At 39.5% G+C, this 23,946-nt stretch overlaps 3 protein-coding genes across 3 annotated transcripts; 1 reads left to right on the plus strand and 2 right to left on the minus strand.

The window, feature by feature from the left end:
- The first annotated feature begins 1,220 nt into the window (after positions 1-1,220).
- LOC124288323 (sodium- and chloride-dependent glycine transporter 1-like) lies at positions 1,221-15,800 on the plus strand. The gene is made up of 14 exons (XM_046724831.1): positions 1,221-1,431; positions 5,099-5,291; positions 6,481-6,612; positions 7,220-7,393; positions 7,506-7,569; positions 7,998-8,130; positions 8,817-8,951; positions 9,304-9,532; positions 10,226-10,338; positions 10,663-10,800; positions 11,146-11,245; positions 11,913-12,175; positions 12,594-15,289; positions 15,320-15,800. Exons 1-13 carry the CDS (start codon positions 1,321-1,323, stop codon positions 12,828-12,830), a joined length of 2,022 nt encoding a protein of 673 aa, XP_046580787.1. The 5' UTR covers positions 1,221-1,320; the 3' UTR covers positions 12,831-15,289; positions 15,320-15,800.
- Positions 15,801-19,672: 3,872 nt separating this feature from the next.
- LOC124288328 (toll-like receptor 4) lies at positions 19,673-21,896 on the minus strand. Its single transcript, XM_046724837.1, has one exon. It carries the CDS (start codon positions 21,802-21,804, stop codon positions 21,271-21,273), a length of 534 nt encoding a protein of 177 aa, XP_046580793.1. The 5' UTR covers positions 21,805-21,896; the 3' UTR covers positions 19,673-21,270.
- LOC124288327 (leucine-rich repeat-containing G-protein coupled receptor 5-like) lies at positions 21,878-23,946 on the minus strand. Its single transcript, XM_046724836.1, has one exon. It carries the CDS (start codon positions 23,798-23,800, stop codon positions 21,878-21,880), a length of 1,923 nt encoding a protein of 640 aa, XP_046580792.1. The 5' UTR covers positions 23,801-23,946.

The following is a 23,946-nucleotide window of genomic DNA, read 5'->3' on the forward strand; positions in this document are numbered from 1 at the left end:
TGTACACGTATTGCTGATAAGATTCTTCTCATGAACCTTCCTCCCGCTAGCATTAGCGCAGTAGCCCTTCACTGCCAACGTTGCCGACGCCAACACTGTCCTTGCAGCGCGACACCCACAACATCTCTGCACAGCTACGGCCTTCATTTCGACAGATCGATTCCCCCTTGCACTAGTGTGTTATATATAGTACGGAATGCTATTTACGTCTAAAATCAATAGTCAAATCTTTTAAGAATAGCTCTTCACTTCCCTCCCTTGATTTAATATTAATATTTTACAGAAAAATGCGTCCACTGCAAAAAGCTGCTTCACCACCACACCATTTACATAACATAAATCTGCTATGTACCTTCACATGTATCTGCGACAGACAGATCACACCCCTGCAAATGTTTCCGATTTGAAAAACAATAACCTAGGTATGGAAGAGATTATCTTGATAACATATTACAGAAGGAAGCAGGTTTACTATTCCAACGTAAGAATTAACAGGTGGAATGAATCCTCTGCTACATATCCATATACACCACCTACGACAACAACATCGACGGCGGTCGTGGTGGTGGTGGTGAAATTGAGATCAGTATCATTTATACAATATCACCAAGTACATAAATATACACAGTCATGCAGCAATCTTTCTAATTTGCATGAATGTGCTTACAAATTTGAACACCATATACAGCAGATCTATTTTGACAGTCATCGTTCTTCGAAAGATACAAACGGTTCCTGGAACCGCATCATTGATTACAGAAACCGGCTGTCAAGAACTTGAATCAGAAACATGCAGATGAATAATAACATCAATCAGCGTGAAGCTCGTGAACAATGTTGTTTATCAATTATTCAATTACACACCATTAATTAACAAATAAATATCATATTCATCATCATAATAATGCCTTATAGAAGCTTGTGGTAGAGAGCTTGTACAAAGATACCTACCGTGAAAATTAATGTCAATCTCAACCAGTATATTTCCCCTCAATGTTAACCTGTCCTAAATAACCAGTTTCCCTATTTTCATCACATACTTGAAAAACGAAGGCCAAATTTTTAGTTCATTGAGTAATTTCAATAACGAATGGAAAGGTACAGTCAATATGTCGTAATCGGGATTGTTTGTAAACATCAAAGAAGGTCGCGGTGAATGCAGTCACGTGGTCATGACGTCACGCCGTCTATATAAAGCCCACGCACCGTCATGTGTTTATATCGTAAAAGTCAACAGCCACGCGGGTTTGGCGCACACGAGTAGCTGAACATTCACTATAAGGCTTCGTCTTCTGTATTTTTGAAGTAGTATCACTCGAAATGTCTAAAGAACTGCTCCAGGTTGTCAATATAGAAGAAGTATGTGAACCGATGCTCGGTGGAAACGAGAAGGGACAAACGATAAAATATGTGTTTCATACGGTTCAGAAGGTAAGGAAGTTACATTTTTCTGTTCATAACAATTTCAAATGATGATATCGCTGTAGTTCTGCTTTTATTTCACAATTATTTGACAAGATTTTCTGCTTTCATATTTATTTAAGCAATTCACCAGCTTACCTCGTCAAAGAACATTATTAATGTAAACATATTCAAAAATTGAATTTTAAAGACAATATGGTTGCGATTTCGTTAGAATGACATAAATTATTTAAATATTGATTTTGCGTATTCGAAAACACTTAACATGATTTGTCACCGTGGCAACCACACCTACTGATGTCTGGAAGTGAGGGGGAAGCAGACGACATTTAGTTCAGTCTGGATTTGACCGGACTTGGAAAGTTGCCAAGGAATGGTGATTGATTTTTCTTCAATCCTGATTATTTTGTATGTCTTGGAGACAAAAATCGATAGCGCTAGGAAGCTTCCAGGGACGCGTAATCTTGAAGGAAGATTGTGACGTATGTTGTTGCCGTAGAAACCAATTCCTCAAAAACGTCGCCGATCGGTTTCTACACCGAAATATTGATTTCTTATTAAGGTGTTTAGCTGGACAGGATGAGACTGTATCTATCGAAGGTTTCTATCACTGCGCCTCTGGTCATCTATGCCCGTCTAGGAATTAATTCCCCAAGCCACACATATACATTATCAAACCAATACACGTGAATCTGTGCATGCCACTAAATTCAGTACGTGCACATAAACAATCGTATTTATGTAGTTGATAAGTAGGCATCTCTCATACATGTGAGATAAAGTACATAGCAAGCGTGTGTAGGGTGGACTCAGGGGTGGGTATGTGCTTGCGGTTGCGCTCGTACTAGTCCGGACTATAATGCCGGTTTTACAGTGCTAATCATTTTATAATTCAAACCGTGCTGACAGTGTAGCTATAAAAACCTTGTTGTTACATGAAGCAAAGGAACTGTAACATTGTTTTGTGAAAGATCTTATTGGGAGCACTTTCCATTCTAGAATGTCGATTGAGATTATCTGTTCATAGCTTTAATAGTTTTACAGCAGGTTGCAAATATTTAAATACTTAAGATCATTTCAAATAGGCATGTTTATCTGCCTGGTGTGTTTGGTTTTCCATGTTTGTCTTTCATATGATAACTTTCCTGGTAAAATCCCACATGAATTTATAGCTGGGGCTGATGTGTCAAGGAAGTGTCACAATTAAACCTTCCTCCTTGATCATGCAGCAAATTTCAGAACAGGGTCTCTTGTTACCGTGGTAATAGTTACATCAGTTCAAAGCCACCACATATATGCTAATTGTGCTAAGTGCGTTTGATTTGGCAGTGCAATATGTTTCAAGTATTTGTAAACAACAATCAGGTGGTTAATGATTATTTACCCGTACACATTGTTTTGTGCTGTGAAACACACGTGTCTGTGAGGAGGATTTGCTGAAACCGGAAATGACCTGGTATCTATACTGGTACGAAAATATAACTGGTGACTGTCCCTAAAAGAGTTTCCTGAAGGGCGTAGATAAAACAAGTCACTGACTCATTATTATATCCTCTGTGACTTGCTAAATCATTTCTGAAAGACTTGCACGGTCCCCTCATTACAGTAAGTGAGTGAGTATGGTTTTATGCCGCTTTTAGCAATATTCCAGCAATATCACGGCGGGGCCACCAGATTTGGGCTTAACACATTGTACCTATGTGGGGAATCGAACCCCGGTCTTCAGCTTGACGAGCGGGCGCTTAAACCATTAGCCTAACCCATCGCCCCCTCATTACAGATAAAATCGGGGCAACTTTTAATTTAATTGTTTCTGTGCTGGTGCTTCAAGTTCCGAACGTGTGAAAGGACTACCAAGGAAGATTTATCTCCAAGTACATTCAGGGTTGGTGAATACATGGTCCATTTGTTATACTTTATTGTGTAAAAGGAAAACAAATGTGTGTGTTGACTTTTCAACCCAACCAATAACAAGGCGCTCCTTGTTACGGGTCGTTGATGCTCTGACCTCGTCAATGCCCTGATGTCGTCATCGCTTGACTTCTATACTATATATACCGACATACACCATTTATCTTACTAATTCTGAACATCGAAATACATCTTCATGTATTATTTAGTTATTTCAGTAATGTTATTATGAGAACGTAAACACTCATTTGTTTTTATTACCAGCTACCCAATATTGATCACACAGTAACTGCGTTTACTAGTACATGTACGTGTATCTCAGGTACATGCCTTTAGCAGTTGGTTACTTAGGTGCGTCACTCATCGTCGAGTTATCCCCCTTAGTTGATTGGTTCTCAGGGCTGTAGCTGTGTTTCGATGTAATTGTGTTAAACCCACGCAAGTGTATCGATCCCCTCGCGATCGCCGGTTAACGCACCAGCCCTCTCGTATCGGAGATATTTTCGTCAGCAATTACTCCGAGCAGATCACTAGAGCTCACACGTTGGCATAGCGCCAATGACGTCAGTTGATTCACAGAGAACTCTCAGACATCTCTCCGTTAAGTCAAGGCTGCCAAAGGTGATAAACGTTGCTGAATATAGAAACATCAATCCAAGGAAGAATCGATGTTAAAACAGGGAAGTGACGTCACAGAGGCGATTGTTTTGTAGTCTGGGGCTTGTCTTATTACGCCTGAAGCCAGATGGATGGTCATGAACTTATTAATGAAATCCATATATGGAAAAGATGTTTATTTCCACATCGGAGAACTTAATCAGTGGATTCCATATTTAAATTGTAACTTTTCATACAACCGTATGACTCCGGAGAACTGCCAATGCTGATGTATACGACATACCTACATACGTTAGAATACCCCCTCCTTGAACATAAATGGGACCTCTTTGAAAATGTTAGATTTATTGGTCATTACTTTGACATATTCTTGAGTGTGTGTGTTTTGGTTTTTGTTTTGTTTTTGGGGTTTTTTTACATGGAATTCATATTTTATTTGTTATTATCGTCTTGTAATTATCTGAAAACGGGCTATTTATTTGCATAGTTATATGACTGTATATTTATGTTGGTATTGCTCGGTATGGATTTATATAGACTGTCACTATAGACTTCAAAGTTTTATACCTTGGAGTTGAAATCACAAGGAAACAACACAATATTTATTAAGCATAGGCTTGTTTGGAAGGGCTGAAGATTGGTTGTTCGGTGCCAATCAATGGCAGCACAGCATGACAAGGCCAGTCACAAGATTGGTTCTACTCAGTTGTCGTGGGGCAGGATCTTGTATGTGAATGGTGGGTTATACAGGTTAGGGGCAGGTCACTTAGACGGATATGTTTTACTCATCAAGGATCTACATACCGCTTTAAGTCCGGATCTAAAGAAAGCAATGTTACACGTGTTATGTAAGTTTGAAGAAAGCCATTCAAGGTAGCGGCCCAACCAGTGATTACATGATCATGATGAATACATTGCTGAACTGTTCTGATGTATTATATCCTAGTGTGTACTGTCCGTATACACTTGTTTCCAGAATTTAGAAGCCTCGACGCTATTCGATTAAGACGTGAAATATGACGTGAAATCCATTATGGAGGGTTTATCAGATATGTATTATATCTGACTTGAATAAAAAATGGGTATATTACATCGTATAATTTACGGCGTTTAAACACAACTCTAACGTTCCGTTAATTAATTTAAGGAAGAAAAAAAGGATGACTTGGACAGTATTACGACGGCGGAAACTGTCGACAGCAGCACGGACGTCAAGAGCGGGGAGGCGGAGCGAGGTGCGTGGGGCGGCAAGCTGGAGTTCATCTTCACCTGTATTGGCTATGCTGTGGGGCTAGGCAATGTCTGGCGGTTCCCCTATCTCTGCTACAAGAATGGTGGAGGTAAGTAGCATACAGATAGCAAAAATACATTTATATTTACCACATTACCCCTTTTTGTTAGTGAGTATTTTCGCACCATACCAAAACACTTAATATCTTAGTATCTGGGCACATCTTATTCACATCCCGGTAATCAGGATATATATAACTGACGGTTTGTGTTTCGTTTGTTTGCTGTTTAACATCGCACTCAGCAGTGTCCCAGCTATAGACCCAGCGGTGGTCTGTAAATAATCGAGTCTGGGCCAGACAATCCAGTGATCAACAGCATGAGCATGGGATACGATGAGATATATCAACCAAGTCAGCGAGCCAGAAACACAACCTGATCCGTTAGTCGCATGTTACAAGCAGAGCAATGTTGGCTCAGTTAAAAACAATCACTCGTGGATATGTTTACGGCAAAAATGACCAGAGAACAGGTTTCAACAACGATTGAAGCTATCCTGTTGTCCATTCGGTATCAATGTCAGGATTGTTTCCAAACTGCGTATTTACTGCTTCACTGACCCACTTCCAGTCCATGTTGTTATTGCATGACCGGTGATAATAGGAAATATGTAGCAGAGGGTAGGACATTGCATTGATGGCGCGCATCGCCTCAGGCGACTATTGTTGTTTAATTGAATATGTATGTACGTAAATCCGTGTTAGGAAACAGATGTAGCTCATTGGACATGAGTTTGACATCCGCGTTCTGATCCAGCTTGGCGGTAGCTATACGTTATATTTGCCGGACATGACCTACTTAACGATGACGTATTGGGCCAAGGTCACATCTGGGGTTAATTTGTTGCTATAGCTACGGCTTCCTGATCAAGAATGGACAATTTGTTTATTCAATTATTTATTTATTTCATTATTTAGTTGACAATATATCAACATTTGTCGAGCGGGTCGAACCCGGGTCTTCGGCGTGACGAGCGGGCGCTTTAACCACTAGGCTACCCCACCGCCCCACTAACACTCGATATTAACCCTTATGTTTGGGGTGTAAGTAGCGACAAAGTGACTGAGTCGTTAGCGTGTTATTGGATCCCGAAGGCGGGGATTATAGTGCAATATATCCATCACCTGACTGGCCGTCCCAGACTCAATATGCCCCCTTCATATAGCTGTAATATTGCTCAGGCGGCGGTTAACTACAAACAAACACATACTTGAGACTAATCCTCCGTTCCCTTCGCAGGAGCCTTCCTCATCCCTTACGTCATCATGCTGGCGGCCGTGGGTCTGCCTCTGTTTTACATGGAGCTGGCGTTCGGCCAGTTTGCAAGTCTCGGACCTATATCTATCTGGAAAATCAACCCGCTGTTGAAAGGTAATTATTTTTTCAATAAAGAACAGCTACTCAAAAACTGGGGAAATAAGTTTGCCTCAAATTTTACACAAAAGTAATAACTTGTCTCACTTACGTTTCCACAAATGTGTGCTGTGGAAGAGAAGTGTGTTCCGTTCTTCACGTCTCATCGCTTAATTGTTGATCGGCAAAGTCGATGCTTTATTACTTCATGTCACAGATAAAAAATGGCGAAACAAATTCCTTCTTCCCAAGCCAGAATACTGAATAGTCGACCCATTCACATTGGTCTGATAGGGATATTTTGATAACAATTCTTCCCGTTATCACGAGGAAAACAAATAAAATATTTATTCCATGCAAACGAGAATACTCAAGATTATGTCAGAACAATATGTAAAAGGATCGTGTTTGAAATACAAGAGCTTATGTTGTCGACTGAACTCACGCATCCGTTGGCTCATATTTCACACAGTAGCGAAATCGTGATTAAGATGCACTGTTGCCATGGCAACCGATGTAATCTTCTACCTCTATGTCTGCAGCGCTAATGTATGTCTCGGGGACACAGTGAGATAACGCAGGTATCATTAGATTTACTTACAGAATATTGATTTGTATATTTCAGGTCTTGGGTACGGCATGGTGATTGTATCATGGCTGATCAGCTTATATTACAACGTCATAATTGCGCATACGCTGTTTTACCTCGGCGCCTCCATGACACCTGTGTTGCCATGGACAACGTGTGGAAATGCATGGAACACCAACAGCTGTCTCCCCCATAACTTCTCAGACAATGGTAAGTATTCAGGTTTTGCTTTATTGTAAAGATTGCAGTTCGCAGTGTCGAAAAAGTACGTCTTTGTATGGTGTTAACTGATGTAATAGGGTTATCTCCCCTTTCATTACAGCCGTTGTGCCCCCATCGCACCCAAGCAACGTGACGTTCAACACCCCAGCGGAGGAATATTATAAGTGAGTTATTATTAAGCAGCGAATACATTTCAACATGGTGTTAGATCGGCTTGCGTCTAAAAGTAACCAAAGGTTTAATCTGGCCGTTAAACATTAAGCATAAAAGTAATGTTACAAGGTAAATTTTGATACATATGGGAGAACGATTAGCTCAGCGCTGGGGTAGCTTTGTTAGAACAGCAACCCAGAAGTTCTGAAAGTCTAACGCTGATATATGTTTTAATAGATTTTAATTATTTGCTTGAGTGACTGGGTACCTCATGTCGTCCAGCCGACGATTCAGGTTCGCTTCCCTTCATGAGTGCAATGTGTTGAGATTTTTCGTGTTGTTTCCCGCAGTGATATTTGTTTGGATATTGCGTCAAGTCGAATGGAACGTCCACATCCACTTCGAGCGTCCGACTTACGCTCTGACTTGTTTGTTTCAGATACTTCGTTCTTGAACAGAATGACAACATTGGGGAACTTGGGTCGGTCAACTGGAAACTGGCGCTTTCCCTCCTCGGCGCCTGGCTCATAGTTGGGGCGTGTTTGATTCGGGGCATCCAGTCTCTCGGAAAGGTAATTCTTACAACTGCATTTGCTATTTCTTTCGGTTGTCTGTAATGACCAGATTCTGAAATTGGTTGGAGTTGAATCTATTGTAAATACTTCACATAACAGTGAGTTTCTGAAGCAAACGTCACATCTTGTGTTTCATAATTGTCCCAATAAAATACTCATGTTTCTGATCACGTTCACAAGAAATACAAAAGTAGAGTGGGTTGGCAAAATGTATTTATTTATTGTTATTTCCTATAACTATGTCCTATATTGTTCACTGGAAAACAATGAAGTAGAGAGTACCATTTCTAACAGTGGCATGTATTTGCCAGTCAGGGGGTGATAACTAAACATAGTACAACTCTTAAAGTGAACAGCGAAATTATTTATGAAATAATTAAGGTGGTCCCACATCCAAGGTTGTCCAGTGGAGAGACTAATTGTATGTCACTCAAAGTGACGTCATGAAGTTTATTGTGAAGTCATTCTTCAAAAGCTGTAGGAGATGGGTAATGGATGTCTAACAATAGGACTAGAACACAAAGTACGTCTAAAATCTTACCTGGCAACATCATGGGGACAGTTCAATTTTGTTACCAAACACGATAGTGCGTCAGGAGTTGTCTCCCTTTGAATGTAATGTATTGCTTTTACAGCCGCTTCCGTCAATTACAATATGGTTACCGTTCTTGCATATGTTTCAGGTGGTGTATTTCACAGCGGTCTTCCCATACATCATGCTTACCGTTCTTCTCATCCGGGGTGTGACGCTTGATGGCGCTCTCGATGGCATTATCTACTATCTGAAGCCCGACTTCTCCAGGCTCGGCGACCCTCGGGTAAGTCCGCGTCTTCTCGAGTTAGTGAATGAGTAGGATTTACCATTGATGGAATTAATTAAGGGAACGGAGAGATACAATGCAGAATATTGGGTATTGTTCCGGAAACTAGGTTACTACACTGACGACAAATCTCCGGATAACGCAGCAAAATCACTGCCATGGCCCCTTTAATAGTCGTTCCCTTATTTCTGGCTGTCAGTATGTTAGTGAGGGTTAAGCACCTTGGGAAGATGCATAGGGAGTTGATCCTGTTGGGCGGGTTGTGAAACTGTGTAGCGCCAATAGGCTAATTATATAGCGCCTTACTATTAATGGTGACGTTGTTCTGATGTGTTTGTATATGCTGTAGGTGTGGAGCGACGCCGCCACGCAGATCTTCTACTCCCTCAGTACCTGTACAGGTGGGCTGATTACCATGTCCAGCTTTAACAAGTTCAAGAACAACTGCTACAAGGACTCCGTCATCGTCGCCCTCATCAACTGCGCCACCAGCATCTTCGCTGGATTAGTCATCTTCTCCATCCTTGGCTTCATGGCTAAAGAGAAGGGTGTCTCCGTTGCCGATGTTGCTGATGGAGGTGAGTGTAGATACTGTCCACTTTAAGAGGGGCTATGATCCAAGGTCTGGTGTCCTTCCTGACTGGTCTAGACCTGGTAATTAGCGCCCCCTGTGAAACAGAATCTCTTGAGTCACTAGATAACTGCTAATGTGTTACTAATAGTGGTGGTCGGATTAATTGAAATAATCGAAGATTGTTCGTAGTGACTAAACGACCAAGCAATCGATCATAATTTCTCATAATCGAACACAACCAAGTTTGGAACACTTGTTTTCATTAACAATATTTTTTACAAGGTTGGTTTTGTCTGTTACATTTCGTAAGCACTACAAGCTCGTTTCAAGTCATGATTGAATTTATCTTAAAGGCTCCAAGAAATTTATGTTCCTAACATACTAGTCATCCTTTAAAGATGTGAAATTTTGCCAAAAAGCCCCAAAAGAACTACATGGTTTTTTCCTTATTTTTATGTGCATTAACAAATTTCATAAATGGCGCTAACCAATTATTTTCGATGATTGATCGGTTGTAATGAACCAATCATCAATTATGAGATTTTAACCAATTCCTCACACTAGTTACTATGCTTCTGATATGTGTCCAAAGTTACTAGTAAACTTACGACTTAATGGAAAAACAATATATATTTTTCTTTGTGTGTACAAGAAGGGATTAAACAAGAGTGAAATAACGGGTTTGCCTATCTTCCAGGTCCTGGACTGGCGTTCGTTGTTTACCCAGAGGCTATTTCCCGGATGCCCGTCTCACCTCTGTGGGCTGTCTTCTTTTTCCTTATGATGGCGACTCTCGGATTCGGATCTCAGGTGATACATCTGATATTATTGATCAGTATCTTAAAGATAATTATTATATACTTAGCAATTTTATTAGAATTGTGTTTTTTTAATTATCAACAAAAGTTAATAATCAAAATGATGCTTCTGTTGAAATTAATTATGATCATCACAATAACCCCAGCAGCGATGATATTGAGAAAAGATTTGTAATATTGATGAAATTGTTATACACAATAATTACATTCCATCAAATAACGATGATGATTTTGACTATTCTAGTTTTGTGTTATGTTTTCCTGTTTATTTGTTAACCAAACCAAATAGTTTCACATTGGACGTGTGTGTTTTCAGTTCTCCATGGTGGAGTGCGTGATGAGTGCCTTCATCGACGAGTTCCGCTCCTCCCTGCCCGGCAAACTGGCGTCAACGATGTTCAGAATCGCCATCGTCGTTGTCAGCTTTCTCCTCGGTCTGCCCATGGTGTGCAAGGTACACAGTTGACACTAATAATAATTATAATAATAATAATGAGAACGATGACGATAATTGAGCCGTATGAATGCCCTAGGGGTTGTAAACAGCCCTGTACAATTATTACCCAGCCAACTATATTGTATTCATAGCTCCAGAGGAATATACAATGAACAATCGATATCAACACCTATTGTGGTATTTAACCCACCTCGTTCAGATTGACTGTTGCAGAATTCTTGCATATGACGGAGTTATATGAATGCTGTAGTCGAGTACAAACAACTGAATTGATTTCTATTTTTAGAAAGGTTATACAGTAAGATTAAAATAGTAGTATTGACGGAGCGTTATTTCTTTCAGGGTGGTATTTACCTGTTGAATTTGGTCGACTACAGCGTGGGTGGCTTCCCTCTGCTCGTCGTTGGCCTCATCGAGATCGTCGCCCTCAACTGGATCTACAGTAAGTGGACATGCAATCCTCAAGTGCTAATCTTTCAAACAGTTATTCCCTCTTGGGGTTCTCTTTAGATTATGTGTCCTGCAATCTATGTTTGTCGGCATGGGGTACCTGACGAATCAGTGATTCGGTCCCTTTCCTGACGGTATGATTTGTTGCTCAGAATATCAGTCACTGGGCCGATTGTTCGCAGATCATCACCATCTTGCAAGACATTGTTCCTTGTGGCGTTAATACATAGCAACAGGTCCTGTTTCATAATGATATTAGGTGCAATTGGCAACGGCACGATATATTACCTACACAAATGAATAGTGAGTGAGTGAGTTATTATTTAAATTCACATCGGCAGTATTTCAGCCATGTCGTTACTAATATCGTGTTAATTAAAACGAACGTAGACGATATATGTATCAACAAAAGGTCAGTAAATGTGGGGAACCGCAGTTCCTGGGTTCGAATCTCAGATTCGTCGCGAATCTCTGGCTTTCTGTACAATATCCCAGCATGTGTGTTTCACCAAAGTGGTCATCAATCTGAGGCTTCCCCTCCACATTACACGCTAGTCGAACAGCGTCAAACTGGACCCCTCAGTCATTCAACCAAAACAGTTTAACAGTAACACCATTTGATGTCTGCAGACTCATACTAATGTACTCATTGTTCACAGAATTCGAGCGATTCTCTGAGGACATCGAGATGATGCTAGGGATGAAGCCAAACCTGTACTGGAAGATCTGCTGGAAGTTTGTCTCTCCGATTGTGATCGGTGCCACCATCATCTTCAACATGGCGCTGTACACGAGCCCCAGCTATGAGACCTCCTCGTACCCCGCGGCCATGTTGTCAGTCGGCTGGCTGATCGTGATGTTCCCCATCCTCGTCGTTCCCCTCTACTTCATGTACAAGTACTGCGCTGAGGGAGGCTTCTCGGTGAGTTCTTTCTCTTTCTCTGGCTTGTCTCTGTCCACGAGGGCCTTGACCAGCAGCTGACCTGGTTGTTTTACTTCACAACTCAGTTCCAAGTGTTAACAAGCAAATCCGAACATCATTTCCTGTGAATTTACTGGTATTTTGGAGGCAGTTGAACATCCTATGTATATAGGAAGAATATGTATAGTGTGAAAATGATGTTAACCTCTTGGGGTGAGTGAGAGACAATTCCAGAATTTCTGTTTGTCTGTGGACAGGTGTACTCATGGCCTATAACATGATGAGAAGCACATGTACTGATTATATGTGTAGAAATAGAAACCAGAAATGTCATGAAATTGAAATATGGAATTAGTGAAAGCATAGTTCCTTTGTGACCTTCCACCTTCGTTTTGTTACCTTGCGCCTCTTTTTCCAGCTGCTGGTCTACAACATGGCGCCTCTTCCCCAGTGGGGCCCCTGCAAGCTGGAGGACCGTCAGAAACACAGCCGGTACGCCCCGTCAGAGGTCAAGGTTGACGATATCCAAAAAGCACGCCCCACCTTCCTTTTCGGTAGCAACGCCTCCACTATGACGGCCGACACAAGACTCTCTCCGGCGTCTTCCGTCGTCAACAGCCGGGTGTCACTCAGTCCCAGCATAGCCAATGTTTGAGGATGGAACCGAAAAGAAGCAGACGACAATCAATGCAATGTCAGAAACGGCGGGAAGATTAAAAGGAGCTATACTGGAAGTGGAAAATAGCAGAATATGCCTGAAACTGTTCGCATGGCAACAGGGAAACGATGAATGAAGATAGCGGGATGCACGGTTTAAGCTGCGCAAATAGTGGTGCTAGGGGGTATCCTTGGATCGGCCTAGAAAGTTCCAGAGCATCCAGGTATATTAGATTCAGTCTTCAGACAGTCTGCGTTAGGTTCAGACTCCCGAAGACGTTCTGAGGTAGCCTCTGATCGTGACTGTGATAGATTCTCACGAGCTGTGATAGTATCGGACACACGTTGGACAGTATGTGATAGTATCAGATTTTACAATCTAGGCATTACACTGTCTTGTGACGTCACGCGCATAGACGGTACACCTAATGACATATCTTTGTGTTGTGTGTCACGTGCGACGAGGATATGACTTGTATATCCATGAAGAGACTCCCTATATTCCTGGACACCAACCGACACCATAGTAACCATAGAAACGTGGGCGATGTCAAGGAGGGATGACGAAGAGTACAAGAAGATAATCTCCACTGAACATGTTTTTGTTAGAATGATCTGTTATATTTTGATGAATTTATAGTGTGCCACATTATCCGGGCCAACTACGATCAATGAACGGGTATTAAAATACTTTTATGTACCACTGAGAACACATTTCCTTTGGATTGAAAATAATAGCATTCAAATTCAGCAAGAACATAATTTGGAAATGTCTTTTCACAACTGTACTACCTGAAACAAGATTCTCAAAAGGTTGTGTTTGCACAGATCGCGAGCTGCCCGGTGTACAGGTGTTTGTTTATGTGGCCTATTTAAGAACATACGTAAACATTCATTTAAATGACAAAAACCAGAAGCATTCCATAGCCAAGTGCTTTCGTACGCCGTACTGGTTGTGCCACGTGCAGAATGTACCCAAGCTATTATTTTTATAGTTATTATACGCCAGACTATTTATGATACACACATCTTTGTGTCTGGATCACGGGTATAAGATACGCATTTTGGAGTTAATGCATAATAGTATTATATTCCATAACAGAAGGGCATTCCACAACATGACCATTTTGCTGATTGCTCTATAGATCTGCTGACTCTGGGACTTGTGATAATAACGCTTCCTTCATGACCGTTCTCAAATTCTAAAATTGTTTACTTTCATTGTTTTGACTACGAAAATTCAGACAAACAGATTCATGACCAAAACTTGAGATCGGATATATCATTGTTTTAATCTGCCCCATATTTTTACATGCCGTTGTACTAAGCAGAACGATTAATAAGTGTCTTAAAAGATGTAAATATTTTATATGAAATCTAAGCCTGCAACGACAGAGAAATTGTGACGTCCTAATTTGTTTCTCAACAACGAGTACACTGGTATGGTTTTGTCTCTAATGTATTGATGTGATACCTTTACGCTGCTTTACGTGTGAAGCACTGCCAGATTTGCCAAGATAATATCAAAGTATATACGAAGGGTAGAGCTGTGAAATCTGTCGAAACTGGCTAATCTGAATTTCTGTCAGTAACGGACAATTGTGTTGATTTCCCATTTCTATATGTAATGCCAAATCCTCTTCAATCCGTATGCGCATTTCGGTCCGTAAGAAGCCCGTTTTGACAGATCACTCTCTAAGTTCTTCTATTTGGTTCCACCCTATCGGTTTTGGGCAGGGTGGCCATTATACCGCTATGTGTTCCAGTTGGCAAACTCTTTACTGCCAATATTTGGGGGTTTTTTGTATTGAGAAAACCCATTTTGTAATAAAATCAATACTTATATTTTGATTTTGATTATTCATTGTGCTATTTGTTATATATTTTATCAGTCTTAAGCGGTTCGTGTTATTTTCAATCACTGCCTTTCGAACTATTTATCCTATTTAGGGATTCTACCAAACACAGCTGAGTGAGCATTTACACCATAATTACACCAATGTAACTGAATGCTAAAACATAATATTGATATCTATGAAAGTCAACGTTTCATGTTTCCTCACACATGTTTTCAAAGTCCCGGAATCCCAGGCGAAAAACTCTTAATGTGTACCAATCGAAGAACTGATCATAAATGAAAGAATGAAAACGACTCAAAGAATTAACCACCAACATGTGATAACTACGAAAAACCGGAAGTCGTCATGCTCTGTTTGTGTTTTACAGAAACACAGACTTCAAAACCTGAACACGATTTAGGTATCATGATTGGTATTAATTTTGAGCTCCATTCTTGGTAAAAAATAATTTGTCAGAATTAAAATTCATAAAGTACTCAACATTTGAATTGAAGTGTTCTTTACTCAAGTTCTCTGTACCCATGTATCCAGTTGACATTCCTAATTAAGAGGTGTACAATGTATATCAATTTTTTTTAAGGGGGCGGGGTATTTACAGGTTAATTTAGGGGGGGCGGGGTATTTACAGGTTAATTTCTTGTTGACACAAGTGTTAACCAGCAGCATCAAACGATCTGGTCAAATATCTCAGTTAATTGGCACATATATCTGTGAAAAACAACACACCTGTTAAAATGTACCAGTTGTCAATACGTTTCTTCAGATTTAGTATATCAACCTTTCGAGCATGTGTATAAAACAGTCAGTTCTATTTCTGTAGAGTTTATTTACAGTATTTGTTTAATTTTGAATTCCTGTATCATTGTATAACAAAACCAGTGTCAGGTATATTGTGATACCGCCGGAATTGTACAGTGAATATAGCTTATGATTCAACAGAGAGTTTGTCACTGCTATTTCCAACGCTCACTGTTTACAGTGTAGGTGTGTATATATGTATATATTACTATGTGTACATTGTGTATATAGCTGCGTGTAGAGGCTTTTTTGCTATTGAACGTATGTACGTTTTACTGCTGGATATGTTCATGGAATAAACTGATGAAGAATATTTACCCTTGTGTTTCTATTGTTGACGTTGTGGGTTTGAAAAGGCCAAGGCTGTGTGCGGTCGTTCAACTGATATGGGAGTCTGCGAGGAGCCATCGAAATTTTCGTATCTCATCGTATGATGTAATAGATTGGGTGTACACCTGTCAATCAAGGGTAGCGAGGAACTACTAAACTGTGTTCCATTACATTGAACACTGCTTTCCATATGGAACACCGAGCGTCAGGATTGTGATTTTTTTGGTTAACGACGGCGGTCTGTAAAGAATCCGGGCCTGGACCAGACAAACCCGTGATTGATATTGTTAATAACGTTCCACACCATCGGGTTACGATGCCAGCATAGGCTGTAAGTCAGCATATAGGTTGTAGCTAGGGGATCGGAATCCCCACGAAGGGACCCTGTATTGTGACGATTGATGAATGCACGTAACTGTTGTATTGTGACGATTGATGAATGCACGTAACTGTTGTATTGTGACGATTGATGAATACACGTAGCTTTTATACTGTGACGATTGATGAATGCACGTAGCTTTTATACTGTGACGATTGATGAATGCACGTAGCTTTTATACTGTGACGATTGATGAATGCACGTAGCTTTTATACTGTGACGATTGGCGAATGCACGTAACTGTTGTACTGTGACGATTGATGAATGCACGTAGCTGTTGTACTGTGACGATTGATGAATGCACGTAGCTGTTGTACTGTGACGATTGATGAATGCACGTAGCTGTTATACTGTGACGATTGATGAATGTACGTAACTGTTTTACTGGGACGATTGATGAATGCACGTAGCTGTTGTACTGTGACGATTGATGAATGCACGTAGCTGTTATACTGTGACGATTGATGAATGTACGTAACTGTTTTACTGGGACGATTGATGAATGCACGTAGCTGTTATACTGTGACGATTGATGAATGCACGTAGCTGTTATACTGTGACGATTGATGAATGCTGGGACGTAGCTGTTGTACTGTGACGATTGATGAATGCACGTAGCTGTTATACTGGGACGATTGATGAATGTACGTAACTGTTTTACTGGGACGATTGATGAATGCACGTAGCTGTTATACTGTGACGATTGATGAATGTACGTAACTGTTGTACTGCGACGTTTGATGAATGCACGTAACTGTTGTACTGGGACGATTGATGAATGGATGTAACTGTTGTACTGGGACGTTTGATGAATGCACGTAGCTGTTGTACTGGGACGTTTGATGAATGTACGTAGCTGTTGTACTGTGACGATTGATGAATGCACGTAGATGTTGTACTGTGACGATTGATGAATGCACGTAACTGTTGTATTGTGACGTTTGATGAATGTACGTAACTGTTGTATTGTGACGAATGATGAATGTACGTAACTGTTGTATTGTGACGAATGATGACGATTGATGAATGTACGTAACTGTTGTATTGTGACGATTGATGAATGTACGTAACTGTTGTACTGTGACGATTGATGAATGTACGTTACTGTTGTATTGTGACGATTGATGAATGTACGTTACTGTTGTATTGTGACGAATGATGAATGTACGTAACTGTTGTATTGTGACGAATGATGAATGTACGTAACTGTTGTACTGTGACGATTGATGAATGTACGTAACTGTTGTACTGTGACGATTGATGAATGGATGTAACTGTTGTATTGGGACGACTGATGAATGCAAGTAACTGTTGTACTGTGACAATTGATGAATGTATGTAACTGTTTTACTGTGACAATTGATAAATGTACGTAACTGTTGTACTGTGACAATTGATGAATGTACGTAGCTGTTGTACTGTGACAATTGATGAATGTGTGCAACTGTTGTACTGTGACGACTGATGAATGCAAGTAACTGTTGTACTGTGACGATTGATGAATGCACGTAGCTGTTGTATTCAAGTAACAAGAAAACCAAATAGGCATTCTGTATTCAAGTAACAAGAAAAACAAATATGTATTGTGTATTCAAGTAACCACAAAAACAAAAAGGCATTTTGTATTCAAGTGGCGAGAAAAACTAATAGTTATTTTAGATTTAAGTAACAAGTACTCAATAAACAACAAAAAACAAAAACGCATTTAGTATTCAAGTGATGAGAAAAAAAGGCATTGTGTATTCAAGGAATAATAAATACAAAATGGGATTGTGTATTCAAGTAACGCAAAAAACAAATAGGCATTCTGTATTCAAGTTACAAGAAAAACAAATATGCATTGTGTATTCAAGTAACAAGAAAACCAAATAGGCATTCTGTATTCAAGTAACAAGAAAAACAAATATGTATTGTGTATTCAAGTAACAACAAAAACAAAAAGGCATTTTGTATTCAAGTGACGAGAAAAACTAATAGTTATTTTGGATTTAAGTAACAAGTACTCAATAAACAACAAAAAACAAAAACGCATTTAGTATTCAAGTGATGAGAAAAAAGGGCATTGTGTATTCAAGGAATAATAAATACAAAATGGGATTGTGTATTCAAGTAACGCGAAAAACAAATAGGCATTCTGTATTCAAGTTACAAGAAAAACAAATATGCTTTGTGTATTCAAGTAACAAGAAAACCAAATAGGCATTCTGTATTCAAGTAACAAGAAAAACAAAAGTAACAAAACAAAGGCATTGTATTGTGTATAGTCAATTTTAGATTTAACAAACAAAAACAAAAAGGCATTTTATTGTATGATGAAAAAGTATTCAAGGAATAAAACTAATGGTTATTATTCAGAGTTTAAGTAACAAGAGAAAACAACTCACAAGTAACAACAAAACAAATAGGCATTCATTTAGTATTCAAAAGTGATGACAAAAAATAGGCATTGTGTATTCAAGTAAATACAGTAAAACACAAAATGGGATTGTGTATTCAAGTAACAACGAAAACAAAAGGCATTTTGTATTCAAGTGACAACAAAACCAAAAGGCATTGTGTATTCAAGTATTAAGTAAAAACAAAAGGCATTGTGTATTCAAGTAACAACAAAAAACAAAAAATAGGCATTGTGTATTCAAGTAACAACAAAAACAAAAAAGGCATTGTGTATTCAAGTGACAACAAAACCAAATAGGCATTGTATTGTGTATTCAAGTAACAACAAAAACAAAAGGCTTTGTTTTTGTATTCAAGTAACAAGTAAAAACCAAATAGGCATTGTGTATTCAAGTAACAACAAAAGAAACAAAGGCATTTTGTATTCAAGGTGACAACAAAACCAAATAGGCATTGTGTATTCAAGTAACAACAAAACCAAAATTCAAGTAACAACAAAAACAAATAGGCATTGTGTATTCAAGTAACAACAAAACAAATAGGCATTGTGTATTCAAGTAACAACAAAACCAAATAGGCGTTTTGTATTTAAGTGACATCAAAACCAAATAGGCATTTTGTATTCAAGTAACAACAAAACCAAATAGGCATTTTGTATTCAAGTAACAACAAAACCAAATAGGCATTTTGTATTCAAGTAACAACAAAACCAAATAGGCATTTTGTATTCAAGTAACAACAAAACCAAATAGGCATTGTGTATTCAAGTAACAACAAAACCAAAAAGGCATTTTGTATTCAAGTGACAACAAAACCAAATAGGCATTGTGTATTCAAGTAACAACAAAAGCAAAAAGGCATTTTGTATTCAAGTAACAACAAAACCAAATAGGCATTGTGTATTCAAGTAACAACAAAACCAAATAGGCATTGTGTATTCAAGTAACAACAAAACCAAATAGGCATTTTGTATTCAAGTAACAACAAAAACAAATAGGCGTTTTGTATTTAAGTGACATCAAAACCAAATAGGCATTTTGTATTTAAGTGACATCAAAACCAAATAGGCATTTTGTATTTAAGTAACAACAGAACCAAATACACATTGTGTATTCAAATAACAACAAAACCGAATAGGCATTTTGTATTTAAATGACAACAAAACCAAATTGGCATTTTGTATTTAAGTAACAACAAAACCAAATACGCATTGTGTATTCAAGTAACAACAAAACCAAATAGGCATTTTGTATTCAAGTAACAACAAAACCAAATAGGCATTGTGTATTCAAGTAACAACAAAAACAAAAAGGCATTTTGTATTCAAGTGACAACAAAACCAAATAGGCATTTTGTATTCAAGTGACAACAAAATCAAATAGGCATTTTGTTTTCAAGTAACAACAAAACCAAATATGTATTGTGTATTCAAGTAACAATAAAAACAAAAAGGCATTTTGTATTCAAGTGACAACAAAATCAAATACGCATTTTGTATTCAAGTAACAACAAAAACAAAAAGGCATTGTGTATTCAAGTAACAACAAAAACAAAAAGACATTTTGTATTTAAGTAACACGAAAAACAAATAGGCATTGTGTATTCAAGGAATAATAAATACAAAATGGGATTGTTGATTCAAGTAACACGAAAAGCAAATAGGCATTCTTTATTCAAGTTACAAGAAAAACATATGCATTATGTATTCAAGTAACACGAAAACCAAATAGGCATTCTGTATTCAGGTGACGAGAAAAACAAATAGGCATTGTGTATTCTAGTAAGAACAAAAACAAATAGGCATTGTGTTTTCAACTAACAAGAATAAAACATAAAGGCATTTTGTATTTAAGAAACAGGAAAAACAAATAGGCATTGTGTATTCAAGTAACAACAAAACCAAAAAGGCATTTTGTATTGAAGTAACAAGAAAAACAAATGGGCATTTTGTATTGAAGTAACAACAAAGACAAATAGGCATTGTGTATTTAAGTAACAATAAAAATGAATAGGGATTGCGTATTCAACTAACAAGAGAAACAAGAAGGCATTGTGCATTCAAGTAGTGAAAAATTCAAAAAGGCAGTGTGTATTCAAATGATAAAATATACAACAGGACAAAGCTAATAAGATCAACTAATGTTTCGAGATGATATATTGGGGGTATTTTTTAATCAATTATTGTTGGCAGATGGGATGAGGTGTCCCCGATCTCTGGTGATTCAGTGCTTAGGTGGGCGGATTGGAACAGACCTTCTGCCAGTCATTTGGTGATGTCCTGGAGGTCTTTTGATGTGGTCCAAGATGGCTGATTTCCGGTCTCATATGGTGGTAGATGGTACGTGTTCTTTCATTCTAAAGTTTCGGGAAGGTTCACCTACATAGGCCAGTGACCTGTAGACAAACATTTATTGTTTTTTGTAAATAGTCCTCCTACCATTGGGTAACCATAGAGTTTTAAGACTGACTGACTGAGTTTGGTTTTACGCCGCTTTTAGCAATATTCCAGCAACATCACGGCGGGGGACACCAGAAATTGAGTTTTAAGAAGTGTAGAGCTGCTGAAATGGGTTTCAATGCCGACTTGTTCTTCCAGGAGACGGCCAATGTAGTCGGAGATCTTTCTTAGATGGGCCCCCTCCAGTGTTCATCTTCACATCAGCCAGGTTTAATGTTCACATCCACGCCAGCACCTTCTCCTGAAGCTCTGCCCACCAGTCGTCATCACTGTCTGTGTCCAGTTCCATGGCGGTGCCCTGGTCAAGAAGCTGATCCAACACCGGCGGCAGGGAAGTCCCCTTGTCCAATACGTCCTGGGTGTACAGAAGAAGGACTCGTTTCGGCATCAGCGTTGTGGTGGAGTAAAGGGCAGACGACAGAGTAAAGAAACACCATTCATCTTCAAGGAACTTTTCAGTGACAAATATCACTGTTTTCCAACTGTTGTTGATGCCTGTAACAATCTCATCTGCCGTCGACACACCAACATCAAAATTTCGATCAGGGATGCACATGCGTAGACTTCGCATGTCCTCCATTTCCTGTCTGAAAGTGGTGAATATCCATGACAGTAGGTCTTGATCCTCTGTCGAGGCGTAGTATAGGAATATATCAAACTGGAAATGCGTCCTGTCAGGCTTATCAAACGGCAGACCAAACATCCTCAGGACGAAGAGCTTCCATACCATACCATAGCTGTTCGCAAGCATTGCGATCAGGATAACAATCCACAGGGCTAGGAATGCAGAAACAACAGTCGGGAGCCATATTCTGCTGTAACACTCACGCCAGAGGGTGTTGTAAGTGAGTCCAGTCCAGCATCAATGGGCCCAGTGTGCCCGCTTCATCTATACATCTATACATCTGCACGTCATCGAACACAACGTCCGTCATCATCAACCATTCAATGAAGGCAACACTATTGCAACCACAGGCTAAGGTATTTCCTCGCAAAGACACACGTAAACGGGGAGATAACTGCTGTATGTCGTCTAAACTCTGTCGCGTGCTGGGTTGAAATTGACTGATCAAGTTGTCTGATAGGTCAAGATGTTGTAGACGTGTTAAACATTTGACAGAAGACGGGATATCAGTTAGTCCGTTGTTGGAGAGTCTCAGATGTGTTACACTGCTCAGATTAGTGAAAATATTTTCATTAATATAAGGTTTCATATTTCCGGATAAATCCAAATATGTCAGCTGTGTCAAAGGTTCGAAAAGGGTTTGATAGTCTGATCTGGTCAGATCCAACTTGGTGTCTTTTAATTTTAGGACTTCGAGATTCAGCAGACTGTGAAACATGTCAGAGGGGATGTACCGTAGGTCGGCACCAGAGAGATCCAGAGACTTTAGCGTGGCTGCTCCGTAGAGGCGAATTCCTTCCAAGATGTCTGAATCTTCAGCCACTAGTTCAGTAAAGTTTGGGTTGTGAGATATAATGTGCATTGAACTGAAATGTGCGCTCAGACGACCGTATAGGTACGTACCAGATACATTTAGAGAACGGATTGAAGGAGGCAGAAGGATCATCAGTGAAGGTTTGGCCTTGAGGTCAGTGGGTGCATGGGCATGTGCTGACAGTAGTTTTCTTCTTTGGGCCCCGTGGTACGAAACTGCCGGATATGATACATCCATGACTTCTAATTCTCCAAAGAAAAGTAATTTTCCAGCCACAGATAGCTCGCCTACGATCATGTTTCCAGAGGCATCTAAGTATTTTAAACATTTTTTTAATGAACATGTATCACAGAGATCTAAAGCATCCGCCTCCACCATGACGATTCTATTTTGACTTAGGTCTATCTTTTCTACACATATTTGGTTTAGATATGTCATCATACCTTTCGTGAGGACAAGTGTTTCGTTGTTTTTCAACTTAGACATACTATTCTCACCCATCCCTAGCCCAACCGCAGAGAAGGTGATAAGCGACATTGTCTTCCCAACAAGGCCATAGAGTGATCTTAAGGCTGGCTTTAGGCCAATAGACCTCGCCTTCTTTATGTATAAAACTCTGAGGTGCGGAAGGTTCTCAAAGGTACCAGCTTCGAGGGTTGTAAGAAGACAACCAGTGATGTATAGCTTCCTCAAAGGCGTATCCTTGAAGGACTGAAATGTGCCATTCCTGAGGGTTGTAAGTTGACACGCTCTTGTGTTGAAGTAAAGACATTCAAGATGTCTGAGTTTAGCGAATCCTGGCCCGAAGACAGGTTCAGGCGGAGAGGCTAGCCACAATTCTTTTAAATTTACCAAGTCTGCAAGTGCTTTATCTGGAAATGAGATGACCTCCGTTGTTCTGAGGTCATCCTGCAACTTCAGCCTGGTGAGTTTGAGAAGACGCCTGAAGACTCCAATAGGGTAGGCTGATGGTGGTAGATTGTTGTAACTGAGAGACAACTCCATCAATGAAGACAGACCTTTGAAGCTGTTGACTTCTAAGACACGAATCCCGCTAGATTCAAGCAGTAATTTTTCAACATTTGCTAAACCATTGAAAGAATAATTGTTCAAGGTTGTAATATTATTAAAGCTGAGGTCGAGATATGAAGTGTTCCCAGGAAGATTATTTGGAACTCTGGTCAAACTTCGGTTTCTACAGTCCACGTGCGCACCGTCTTTGTGGTAGGAGACGTGACAAGGGATGGAGGTTAGAGCTTCCCTGATGACCAACACCAGTAGCATGACGGTCAGCAGACCCTTCATCATTAGTCCAGAAGTAAATCCAGTCCTGTTACTATGGTACTGTCAGCATGGCTGCATCTGTGGACATGGAATATAAGAACTGTTATAATAGCAGTATCAATGTGGCAACATTTGTGGACGTGGAATATAGGCACTGTAATAATAGCAGT

This window comes from Haliotis rubra, unplaced genomic scaffold (genome assembly GCF_003918875.1).
Source record: "Haliotis rubra isolate DU_JTF1 unplaced genomic scaffold, ASM391887v1 Scf415, whole genome shotgun sequence".
Classification (NCBI taxonomy): domain Eukaryota; kingdom Metazoa; phylum Mollusca; class Gastropoda; order Lepetellida; family Haliotidae; genus Haliotis; species Haliotis rubra.

What these genes read in the sequence shown, in the direction of transcription:
- LOC124288328 (XM_046724837.1), bottom strand. Translation starts at nt 21,804, where the DNA reads ATGCTTGCGAACAGCTATGGTATGGTATGGAAGCTCTTCGTCCTGAGG.
- LOC124288323 (XM_046724831.1), top strand. Translation starts at nt 1,321, where the DNA reads ATGTCTAAAGAACTGCTCCAGGTTGTCAATATAGAAGAAGTATGTGAA. An exon ending in GCATCCAGTCTCTCGGAAAG is followed by an intron (nt 8,131 to 8,816) that starts GTAATTCTTACA and finishes CATATGTTTCAG; the next exon opens with GTGGTGTATTTCACAGCGGT. An exon ending in CCAGGCTCGGCGACCCTCGG is followed by an intron (nt 8,952 to 9,303) that starts GTAAGTCCGCGT and finishes TATATGCTGTAG; the next exon opens with GTGTGGAGCGACGCCGCCAC.
- LOC124288327 (XM_046724836.1), bottom strand. Translation starts at nt 23,800, where the DNA reads ATGATGAAGGGTCTGCTGACCGTCATGCTACTGGTGTTGGTCATCAGG.